Source organism: Ictidomys tridecemlineatus, chromosome 7, assembly GCF_052094955.1.
Source record: "Ictidomys tridecemlineatus isolate mIctTri1 chromosome 7, mIctTri1.hap1, whole genome shotgun sequence".
Classification (NCBI taxonomy): domain Eukaryota; kingdom Metazoa; phylum Chordata; class Mammalia; order Rodentia; family Sciuridae; genus Ictidomys; species Ictidomys tridecemlineatus.
In genome coordinates, this window is record NC_135483.1 from 68,281,744 (window position 1) to 68,294,860 (window position 13,117).

Here is a 13,117-nt window from a genome sequence, read left to right on the forward strand (position 1 = left end):
ATTTTAACCAAAAGTCTAACTCAGGAGTTTTTGGTTAAAATAGGAACACTTTTGGTTAAAATAGGAACATTAGAGGCAGCCAGACCTGACTTCCCACGGTAGTCCAAGTCTTGAGCAACTTCCTTCTCTCTCTACCTCCCTCCCTTTTTCTCTCTCCCTTTATTCCTCTCTTTTATTTTTTAAAAAGTGTCCTGACTACTCTATTCATTTCTTTATCAGTTAAATAAGGATCACAACATATCTCTCAGTGAGAAATGCTCTCACTGAGCATGCTCTTTTTTTTTTTTTTAAGGCAGGCACCATGTTTCATTTTTATGAACTGGTGCAAAGTAGGTATGCAAGAAATACTAGGGGAACAAACACTGCATCCCCCTCCAAAGGAGAACAAACCTCAGCTACGGCAAATCTACACATCCATATGCTCAGATGCCACTGGGCATCTGGAAATATGTGGCTTCTAGCTACTTTCCTCTGAGATGAAACAATTCATTTCGCACATCCTCCAAAGTGTCAGTGATGTTAGCCCAGTGATTCCTTAAGTCAGAGTTCAGTGCTGACTTGCATAAGACATGCCAAGGGAGGCACTGTCCATTTATTTCCAAGTTAAAAGAAACCATCACATCTACAATAGGATAATGTCTATATTTTGATATGTGCTCAGTAAGTACAACCCTCCTGTTACTGTAAATGCTGACACATCAACTTTTCTGAGGCCAAGGCACGCAATGAATCCTTAATAAATGTTAGCCATATGTCAACAACCGTGGGCAAACCCCTTATAATCAATTTCCACATCTCCATTTCTGTATCCCCAACGTCTTTTTTTAAAAGCATAACTTAGTAATTTAGCTCACTGATTCTCTAATTTAAACATGTCTCTATAACTTTCACAGAAGATCTTAAGCGATTAGTGTGTATTTTTACATTAAATTGATTGCAAAGTGAGGAATAGGCTAAGTTAACAGATTTTCCCTTTGTATTTCTCCACTATCCCAAATAATTCCTTGAAAGTTGCATGTGAACTCTTTAAATATTTTAGGACTTTTGTACACATTGTATAGCACTTTACATTATAAAAGGTGCTTAATGTATTTGTTTGGATTTAAAGTTCAGCTAAGGAAAAATATGTTAGACTCATCATTAATAGAGAATCTCACTTATACGTTAGCCCAGTTTTCCAGATCTTGTCTATAAATCTCTAATCATGGAAGTTTACTTTCTTATCACACAACGTGTTCTTGTGGGCTCCAGGCCTCTGAAAATGCCAAGTGAATTACTTTTCTCCCTGAATTTACCTTGAGGCCAGACTTGACCCTTCCTCACATCCCCAGAGAACAGATTCTAATCTACAAATCCTTTGCATAAGTGAATATGCAAAGGATTTGTAGATTATGATGCTGAACGTTACCATGTGGCTATTATAATACACTATAGAGAATTAATATCACAGAAAAATTTAATTAAAATCCTTATATATCTTTGCATCCCAGTTATGGTTTAGATACGAGGAGTCCCCCAAAATCTCTTGTGTGAAACAATACAAGAAAGTTCAGAGGTGAAATCACTGGGTTATGTGAGTCTTAACATAATCAGTGTGTTAATCAGCTGATAGGGATTAACTGGGTGTAACTATAATCAGGTAGAGTGTGGCTGGATGAGGTGGGTAATTGGGAGAGTACCTTTGGGAGTGATATTTTGTCCCTGGGGAGCAGATCTCTCTCTCTCTCTCTCTCTCTTCTCTCTGTCTGCTTCCTGTTGCCATGGCCTGAGCTACTTTCTTCCACCTCACCCTTTACCGTAATTTTCTGCCTCATGTTTAGTCTAGAATAACAAAGTCGTCCATCTATGGACTGAGATCTCTGAAATCATGAGCCACAAATAAACATCCCCCCACCTTCTAAAATTGTTCTTGTCAGGTCTTTTAATCACGGCAGCGAAAAAGCTGACTATAACGGTCTCTATTCCTTTTCTGGACAGCCTAGCAATGTTACCACTTCCCTTCCCTCCTTGTCCCAAATTTGGCCTCTGAAATTCCTTTTATTTGCAAAGAAATTCAGCTTAGTTTCTCAGCTAGTATAGCTCTCTCAGAACAAAAGCCCTTCCTTCAGCTGGAGGAATTGTCCTCTTTGAAAGTAGGACAGTGGCCATCTATTGTTATTCCACAGGCACTGGCTGACAACTGCCAGCCTGTAATGGTTTCCCCCTTTACCCCAGATGATCTATTAGAATATTTGTAAAGCAAACAGGGTGGTAGCTGGAGAGGGCATAAGTGAGGAGAAGCAGATATAATTAATCTGCTAAAAATTGATTGTTTCCCTATTACATCTAATTTATAATATTAGGTAATTAAATGTTCCAAAGAGCTATTATATTTAAATAAGTGCTTAATTTACTCCTAAATGGAAATTAAAAACTATTTTAAAACAGATTTGTTTATTTTTTAATAATAGGTATAATTCTACATATCACAAAATTCACCATTTAACAGTGTACAATTCAACATTTTTTCATATAGTCACAATCACTAGCACTATATTTATTCCAGAACATTTGCATCACCCCAAAATGAAACCCCTTACTCATTAGCAGACATGTCCCATTCCCTCCTCACCCCAGCTCTTGGCAATCACTATTCTACTCTCTGTCTCTACGGATTTTCCTATTCGGGACATTTCATACATTTGATACAATATTTGGTCTTTTGTGATTAGTTTATTTCACTAGCACAATGTTTTCAAGGTTCATCTATATTGCAGCATGTATCAGTGCAGCATTCCTTTTTTTGTGGATAAATAATATACCATTATATTGTAGGAGGCCAGAATATGCCTCCCTAAAATATGAAGGACTATTGAATTGAGCAGCAGATGCAGAAAATCTTTCTGCCCTGTTTGCCTAAAAGCAGGACATAAAATTGTAAAGATATTTCCCCTCCCTTCTCTACCAGGAAGGACAGACACTTATCACTGGAGATGACTATGGGCCCTTATCTGATGGAAACAGCATGAGAGGAGTCTATATGACAAACCTTACTAATTAGACCTTATCTACTCTTAGTTCCCTATATATTTACTTTCCTACTTCTGAAAGCCTAAAACTGCTTTATTTTATCTCATCAGTTCTTTAAGATTTGCTGTTCTTTGTTGAAGGTGCTATACGAGCCAGAGTTCTCAGTCACTGTTTTAAATTAACTTTCATGGAGGTTTCTCCAGGGTGATGTGCAATATGTGTTAATAAACTTGTTTCTTATTAATTATCTTCTGTTATAGGAACTGGTTCCAAATGTAAACTCATAAGGATTGAGGAAAATTATATTTCTTCCCTGACAATACAGATACATCACATTTTGCTTATTTATTCATTGATTGGTTGACATTTAGGTTATTTCAATTTTGGGGGGCTACTATTAATAGGGCTGCTATGAACATTCATTTACAAGTCAATGTGTGGATAAATATTTTCATTGCTCCTGGGTATATACCTAGGAGTGGAATTGTGATCTCATATGAGTACTCTGCCCTTAATTTTTTGAGGAATTGCCAAACTGTTTTCCAAAGTGACTGTCCCATTTTACATTCCCATCAGCAAGAACAAATGTTTAATTTCTTTTGCACTCATCTACCTTTTTTTTTTTTTTTTAAATTATAGCCATTGTATTAGTCAGCTTTGAGTCACTGTGACCAAGACACCGGACAAGAACAAATTAGAGGAAGGAAAGTTCATTGTGGCTGGCGGCTTCAGAGTTTTAGTCCAATGGTTGGTTGAGTTTGTTGCTCTGGGCCCCAGGGGAGGCAGAACATCATGGTGAATGGGCTTAGCACAAGGATGCTGCTCACTTTATGAAGGCCAAGAAGCAGAGAGAGGAGGGAGAAGGGGCTGCAGGACAGATGAACCCTTCCAAGGCAAATTCCCTGTGACTGCCTCTTCCAGCCACACCCCATCTGCAGTTACCACCCAGTTAGTTCATTGGAACTAGCATGGGCCGATTAGGTTGTAGCTCTCATACTTCAGTAATTTTACCCCTGAATATTCTGCCTTAATACAAAAATTTGGGGGGACACCCCATCGTGAAACCATAACAGTCATCTTAGAGGGTGTAAGGTGGTGTCTTATGGTTTTGATGGTTAATGATGTTGAGCATCTTTTCGTGTGCTCATGTCTATTGATATTAACATTTTTGAGGAAACCACCTATCTGCTCAAACCACCTATGCTTTTTAAAAATGGGGTGGTATCTTTCCTGTTGTCCTGTGCGAGTTCTTTTTTATTATAGAAACAAATCCCTTACTGGCAATGTGATCTACAATCCTTTTCATCCATTCTGCAAGTTCTTCTAAATGCTGATTTATATTTATGCAACACTTGTTTATTCGGGGGTTAAAGCTTTGTCTTTCTCCAGGATTTCTTCGAATTTAGAGGAACCAGGACTCACAGCACACTCTAGAGAGAGTAGGTAGGAGAAGGAAAAAAGAACAGTGTCTAGCAGAGAGTAATGTGCTCAATTAACTTCTGCAGATGAATTAATAAAGTCTCTGTATTTATTAATACCAGTACTCTGACTTGTGTTCCTCTGCTGGACTTTGAGCGGCAGTATTCATTTCATGGCTTAGAGGTCCCTGGGGAAGTATGAAGTTTTGGAAAGGTGTACCTGCTTCCGTGTTCATCCTCTAAACTGTGTGTTTACTCCACAGATGCGCTAAAGCGTAACCACTGCCATATGGGAAATCTGCAGGTTTTTCATACAAAGAAGCAGTGTTGTGCTCTGCTCTTTGGGTTTGAGAGTCGCTGACTTAGAGAAAGAAACAGTAGTGTTGTCTTCTTGATGTTGACTCTCTAGAGTGTTTTCAATTTGGCTTGGACTTTCTTATGAGGGATGTTTATTTGGAGATTCACTTAGGAGATTTCACACTTAACTTCAGTCCTTCTGACCCAGGGGTGGTTCTCTCTGTGTGGCTTACCATCCTGTTGACCAGGGACATAGCTGTAGGAAGATGGATCTAAGGTATCAGGGAGGCAGGCCACTCTGCCTATTGGGTCAGCTGAATCCTCTGGAGAGGACCTAGAGATAGTCCTAGTCAGGCTGCCTACATTTGCATATCACTTATAAAAGTCTATCAAGATCATTTTGCAAATGAAGTTTGACATAATCCACGGTACATTTGTCAAATCGCAGGAAAAATCAGAATGATTCAAAAATGGGGTAGAGTCAAAGGAATTCTAGTAGAAACTATGAAACCAAAGAAGGAATAAGTATGAAGGAAACATGGTGGGTAAAGGAAGAGGAACAAAGAGAAGCAAGGCACTCGCTTGTAACTGGATATAAACAAGAATGTAACTTTACACAGGCAGAGCTGACTGCTAGTGTTACTCAGCTCGGTTACCCATCTGTTGTATTCGGCCAAGATGACTCTGGGCATGTGTATGACACACATACGGATGCAGGCACTTGCTGACCACTGAAATATCCACGTGGTTATGAACATGTAAACAGTCCCATCAGTGAACAGGGAATTTTTAAAAATTAGTTTACAGAGTATCTTAGTCAATTCTAGTGCTGCTATAACAAAATACCTCAGACTGGGTAATTTATAAACAAAAGAAATTTATTACTCAAAGTTCTGGGAGCTGGGTGTATAAGCTTAAGGTGTCAGAAGATTTGACATCTGGTAAGGACTTATTTATTTATTTTTTAATAGATGGAGCCTTCTACCTATGTTTTTACATGGCAGAAGAGGCACATAAGCTCCCTTGACCTCTTATGTGAGGCCCCCGATTCCATAGTCACGATATAATCACTCCCCAAGTTCCACCTCTTAAAACTGTTACATTGGGGATTAGGTTTCAACAGACCCCAGTATGTTTGGGGTGTGCAAACATTCAGACCAACAGTTCATATGAATATGATTATTATCTTAATCTGGTTTAGAGAAAACAATTTCTAAATCTAAATAGCCATCTATAATATAATATTGTATTTATGCAATTCTTTTTCTTCCCCCATAAATGTAAGCATTTTTAAGATTATGTGATTGGTCATTATTCCAATATCCACCACAAAGGAAAGAAGCTGTTTTACCTATTGACTCAAGACTCAGAAGCAAATTGACCCTGTTCTGGAGGAGCAGAAAAAAAGGTCACTGATATTTAAACAGCTGAATGGAGCTAGGATGTGAATTAGTCATTTTACATACATAAATTTTTTTTTAACCCCCGGAATAACCCCAGAAGGGGTTGTTATTATCCTTTCATAGATTAAAGAGAATTGCCCAAATCATTGAACTAGTAATGGTGGAACCAAACCACATCTGTCATAGTTTATAGCCATATTCTTGGAGTTATGACATGTTTTATTTGCCAGTTCCAATGGAGGGATGTTGACTTTAAGGATGTGGGAAAGGAGTCTAGGCTCATGCTCAGTTACTCTGTCCCATGCTTATAGAAATGGGATAGAAACATCTAATGCAGAACCCAAAACATAGCAGATCAGTGCATTTGTGATAGGCTTCATTTCTAAGGGACTGAACGGAGGTTTTCATTAGAGAAGGGTCTGTATTTTGAGGGAGCTAATGATAGACTCTGCAAATGACAGACTCTGTTTCTCACAACTGAGTTTTTATAATACTTTCCCTTCTCCTCCCCTTTCTGCTGAAAGTATGATACTAGCTATGATTAATTTTCTCAACCCCCTTCCCAGCTCTCCATATCTGCCCGTTTCTTCATTCTGTAAAAGGGTCTCCTTCCTTAGAATGACATCGTCCCTCTATTTGAAAGGTAAGCAACCTTCATCCAGTGAAACATGGAGTGCAGCAGAAATTCATTTCTGGGGTTAGTGGCCAATGAACAGATGACTGGCAGGTCAGTATTTCTTGACAAGGACATGACAGCTTTGATCACCACAGACAAAGGCAGGATCAGTGATAATCTTATAAAAGGATGAAAACATTTAACCAGATTTATACACAAACCACACTATCTCTTTTAGTTTTGTGAATGACAGTATTCTGTTTTTTACATCAGTGTTTAAATGTTCAGTTTTCAGGATTGGATTGACAGATTTAAACCTCTGATTTTTACACATTAAAAAAGAACCTTCCATTTTCTTTTGCAAATTATAGCTATCATGTTCCTCCATTTGTCTTTATTAGGTTTTGATATACATAGAAACATCAGTCTCCCAGGAGCATCTCAACAGGTCCATTATTTTGCAGTAAGACCTGTGGGAGCCTTCCTCTCTGAACCCCGGTTAGCTCCAGACTTACCACACCACTTCACTTTCCAGTTACGATTGGCATCTACTCCACGGCAGTGGAACCTTGAGTTCCTTGACCTTGTTTTTCTCCAAAATCGATCCTACATAATTAAGAAAATAGGCAGAGAGAAAAATACTTAAAAGATTATTCACATGCATTTTAGTAGCTCAATCAGTGAAGGTGTTGCATTACTGAGGAGAGAGTTCCTCCACCAATAGATGAGCCTGGAGAGTGGACAGAGGACCGGATTAGCACTAGAGACCCAGGATCATGCTCCAGTCTCTACCATGAACCTCCTGCCTCCTACTGGCTCTTGGTTTCATTTCTTTACAGGCAACACTGAATGGGTTGGACTAGACCAATGATTTTTTTCATGATATATTTGGAAGGAGCAGTTTTTATTTACATGAAATCTTACACAGAGGCGAGATATGAAAGTAAAATCAAAAGGCTGGTGCTCTGATTGGGGAGGAAGTGAAGACCCCTTCTGCATCTCTGGAATCACTTAGTGGGCTGCCCACTGAGGCACCTTCCTGTTCTATGATTGTTTTCTATGACTAATTCAGTCCTCTTTTCAACTGGATAGGCCAAGCGACTTACATGTGTCCAGCTAAAATGGTATCCGTCAACATTAAAGACAGGCATGATATAGAAATACAGATGTTTTAACATTTTTCTCATGGCTGCATCACTCCTATATGTTAGAAGGGCCTAAAAGACAAAGGAGATATTTTTCTTATAAATTGATCCCAAATACAGGTTTAGGAAAAAAAAAAAAGAGCATGAGAAAAGCTTTCTATCCATATGAAATACCAAATACACTGGTTAAAAAGTAGCAAGTTACCATGAACTATATTATTTGACATCACACATTCCTTATTGAGACTTTGACCTGAATTAAATTCTTTCATATCAATAATAATTTATCAGAGCTGGTAAAAACAGATGAAGCGAGAACCCTCTTGCAATATTACAGATCTGACCAAAGTTTTAGGCTGATGAAGAAAGTAACAATTATAGATATGCCTTCTTATGATCAGTTCATTTCAAATTCCCTTTAATTGTGAACAAAATAATTAGCTGTGTATATTTGATGTACTTACATGATATATCATATCACTTACTAGTTGTATGTCACTTGATTGTTTATTTCTAATTGGTACCAAACTCAAGCTTTGGAACTCTATTCTTTGTTCCTGACTTTTCTTTTTTCTTTCTTTTTAGTCGTATTAATTTTTCCCACATTTTTATTGGTATATTACTGTTGTGCATAGTTATGGTATTTGTTGTTACATATTCATACATGCACACAATATAACAATATGTAATTTGGCTAGTATCACTCCCTGCTCCCAACTTTTCTATGAAAAGTTTAATGGAGAGTACACAATTTGTCATCTTAACCGTGGCTTCTTTGAAGTCTTGTTCTGGTGATGTCTGATCCCAAGTCTGAAGATTCTACACTGAAGATGTAGACTCATAGAAAAGCACAGCATGTACTGAATCAAGTTGGTAAAAGAGACATTTGAAATTCTCTGCTCTGGAATGGACTTATTTAAAAGTTATTTTTGATGCATGTTTGTCTATGTGTAGAATATCTTGGAAGAACACATAGGAATTCTCTAACTACGGTTGCCTTTGGGGAGACAGACTGGAGGACAATGTGTGAGAAGGAGTCTTACTTTTCACTTAAATTTTGTGAATTTTTACTAGATTAACAGCACAATTAAAAATAGTTATTTACAAAAAGAAATCTTCCACTTTTTAAAGGTCTGATTGGCATACAAAACCTGTATATATTTAAGGTATACAACTTGCTGAATTTAGAGATAAGTATATTCTTTTAAAGTTTTTTTTTAGTTGTAGATGGACACAATGCCTTTATTTTCTTACGTCGTGCTGAGAATCGAACCCAGTGCCTCACACATGCTAGGCAAGTGCTCTACCACTGAGCTACAACCCCAGCCCAATAAGTATATTCTTATGAAACCATCACCACAATCTATCATACAAATATATTCATCATCTCTCCTGTCTTCTTTATTATTATTTTTGTGTGGCAAGAACACTTAATATAAGGTACACCCTTTTAAAACATTTCTTTAATTCATTCTTTGTAGTTAAATATGACAGTAGAAGGTGTTTTGACATATACATACATGGAGTATAACTTCCCATTCTTTTAAATAGAGAATACAGCATGGTTAACTGTAAGCACTATGCGGTACCACAGATAAACCTCTAGGACTTACTCATTCTGTATAACCCAAACTTTGCCTTTGTGCCCTTTGACAGTGCTTCTCCATTTCTCTCTTCCAATTTAATCCTTGAAAACTCAATCTTCTTTTATATCTATGTAAGTAAAATTTCTGAGCTTATCATAAGCCATATTCTGTATATACATGGTAAGAATTTTGTTCATAGGGAGAATTCTAATAATAGAAATTTTTAGAAACGATCACTGTTTTAAGTAATAATGAAAATATATGGGTATACTCTGAAAACATGAGTTAGATATCAATTTCATTACATAAGATTTCAATATCCATGATATTGACCTAATTTGATGTATATTACTTTGGTCCTTTCTTGTTCTCTTTTTAAAGGCTCAATAATAATCTGTTGGTCAACTAACTTCAACAGAACTTCCATGTATGAATTTTTTTAAAAAAAAATATTTTTTTTAGTTATATATGGACACAATATCTTTTTATTTATTTATTTTTATGTGGTGCTGAGGATGGAACCCAGTGCTTCACACCTGCGAGGCCAGCGCTCTGCCACTGAGCTACAACCCTAGCCCTCACGTAGGAATATTTTTATTTACTGAATTTCTATTAACTGTCTAATGCCTCAAACTAAAGAGAAGGACCTGGTGTGTGGTAACTTGCTCACATCCTGGAATTCTGTTTTCCTCTAATAAGCAGAGATTCTTCTGCACTCTGAGGATTTTTTCTGCTGGGGACAGCAGGGGCATAACTACACAGTTAATGACATTTTTCCCTCACTATTTGGCAGCTTTGGCTTCCCATGCCGATCTAGGAAGAAAGAGAGAAGGGAGGAGAAAGGAGCTGGGGCAGAAAGGAAGGAAAGAGGTAGTAGGAAAAAGTCATGGTAATTTTTCTCCTTCTCTTCTTGCATCCAGGAGAGGAGCCCATTTGTCCAAACTGGTGAGTCCAAACTCCCATCTTTCTGAGCACAGAGAGTTTAGTATTTCTGTGGCAGTATCTGCTAGAGATCTGTGTGGAAACTCTCACTTTATGCTGTCTTCTCTTTCAATGCAAGTCATCGTCATATCTTTATATTGAAAAGAATAGTTCTAACTTCCTTTTATTTTTTTAAAGTAAATTTTACCTTGTATATTTAGGTTGACAATAAGATGTCACACACACACACACACACACACACACACACACAAACACATGGTAAAATGGTTTCTATAGTTCAGAAAATGTATCATTTCACATAATTACTTGTGTGAGCAACTGCCTGCTTGATTAAAAAAAACTCAAATGCAATTTCATTAACGATGGTCTCATGTTGTATCTGCTATTTTTGTGTGTGTGTCCTTTGATCAACTCTCTCCATTTCCTCTTCCTACCCCCACCTTTGGCCCCTGATCACCACTGTTTTATTCTCTCTTTTATTCTGTTTTCATATAGAAGTGAGATCATATGATATTTTTCCTTCTGTGTCTGGGTTATTGCACTTGGCACAGTATTCTCTAGGTTGACCCATGTTGTCACAGACACCAGGATCTACCTTTTTTGAAGATGGAATAGTATTCCATTTTCTGTATTCATTTTTTTTCTCCCATAGATGCTAGTGTCGTTTCCATCTCTTAGTTATTATAAATAATGCCACATTGAACATTTGGAGTGTGAACATCTTTGTGTGTGGTTGATTTTCTCCCCTTTGGGTATATACCCTGAAGAGGGGTTGGCAGGTCATATTCTATTTTTAATTTCTTTTGGAACCTTCATGCTATTTTCCCTAGTGTCTATACCAGTCTATATTCCCACCAACAGTGTACTAGAGACCAGCAAGCAATGTGCTTCCCCTTTCTCTAAGTGTTGTCACCAAAATTTGTTATTTCTACTTGGAATGGAACCACCATTTGACCTAATTATCCCACCCCTTGGCATATCCCCAAAGGATATATACCAGCATACTACAGTGATGCAGCTACATCAATGTTTATAGGAACTCTATTCACAATAGCTAAGTTTTGGAACCAACCTAGATGCCCTTCAACAGATAAATGGATAAAGAAAATATATGAAATTATGGAATTTGCCAGTAAATGGATGGAATTGGAGACTATCATGCTAAGTGAAATAAGCCAATCACCTGAACTAAAGACCTAATGTTTTCTCTGATATGCAAATGCTGACTCACAATGGAGGAGGGGGAGGCAAGAATAGAAGTTCATTGTATTAGACAAAGGGGAATGAAGGGAAAGGAGGGAGGGATGAAAATAGGAAAGACAGTAAAATAAATCAGACATGACTTTTCTATGTTTATATATGAATACATGACCAGTATACAACCACAAGGGTGGATCATAATTAGAATAAGTTATACTTTATGTATATATGTCAAAATGCACTCTACTGTCATGTATTTCTGAAAAGAACAAATAAAAAAATTAAAAACAAAACAAAAAACAAGCAAAAATTATTATTATTATTATTTTCTTTTTAGTGGTACTGGAAATTGAACCCAGAGGTTCTTTTACCACTGAGCTACATCTCTAGCACTTTTTAAAATTTTGAGACAAGGTCTTGCTGAGTCACCCAGGCTGGCCTTGAACTTGCTGCTTCAATCCTACTGCTTCAGCCTCCCAAGTAGCTAGGATTAGAGGTGTGTATCACTAAGCTGATTTTCTTCACTTTTTGATAACAGCAATTCTAACAGGTGTGAGGTAGTATATCATAGTAGTTTTAATTTGTTTTCCCTGATTATTAGTGATTATAAATAAATACCTTTTTCATATATGTGTTGGCCCTTCTAATATCTTCTTTGGAAGGTGCTTTGCCCATTTAAAAAATTAAGTTATTTGTTTTTATGTTATTAAGTTACAAGCATTCTTTATAAATTTTGGATATTAATCTTCTTATCAGATGTCATTTACAAATATTTGTTCATTACAAATATTTGTTCATTGCAGAAATGTTTTACTTCAATGTAAAACATTACTTGCTTTTTGTAGCCTGGGCTTTTGGTGTGATAGCCAAAATTTCAAGGCCAAGGCCAAAAATCAAGGAGCTGTCCCCCTATGTTTTCTTCTAGGGGTTTTGTGTGTATATATATGTGTGAGTGTGTGTGTGTGTGTATGTGTAAACATATGTCTTTTATCTATTTTGCATTGGTTTTTATATATGATACAAGATTCCCATTGTGTCCTCTGGGTGCCCCTGTCAAAAATTAGTTAATTGTAAATGTTTGAATTTATTGCTGGGCTATTTTGCTCCATTGATTGGCCTCTGTTTCTGTTTTTATATCAGTAGGATATTGTTTTTAATTCTAGAGCTTTGTAATAAAATTTAAAATCTGAAGCATAATGCTTCCAACTTTTTCTTTCTCAGTATTGCTTTAGCTATTCAGTTTTTAAAAGTGGTTCTCTCTGAATCTTAGAATTATTATTTTTTCTATATCTGTGCAGAATGCCATTAGAATTACTAGGTATTATGTTAAATTTGTATATTACTTTGGGTAGCATGGGAATTTTGACAATATTAATCCATGAGCATAGGCTATCTTTCCATTTATTTATATCTTCTTCTATTTCTGTTGTCAATATTTTATAATTTTAGTGTTAAAATCTTTTATCTCCTTGGTTAAATTTATTCCTGTTTTTTGATATTA

General features: G+C 36.7%; 1 protein-coding gene across 1 annotated transcript in view; it reads right to left on the bottom strand.

Annotated features, from left to right (window-relative positions):
- Cpa6 (carboxypeptidase A6) overlaps positions 1-13,117 on the bottom strand; it is a 279,460-nt gene that overhangs the window by 46,075 nt on the left and 220,268 nt on the right. The window contains exons 7-8 of the mRNA XM_078016398.1: positions 7,850-7,960; positions 7,259-7,349 (exon numbers count right to left, since the gene is read on the bottom strand). Of these exons, the coding sequence (XP_077872524.1) occupies positions 7,259-7,349; positions 7,850-7,960 (202 nt within the window). The remainder of the gene's footprint in view (positions 1-7,258; positions 7,350-7,849; positions 7,961-13,117) is intronic.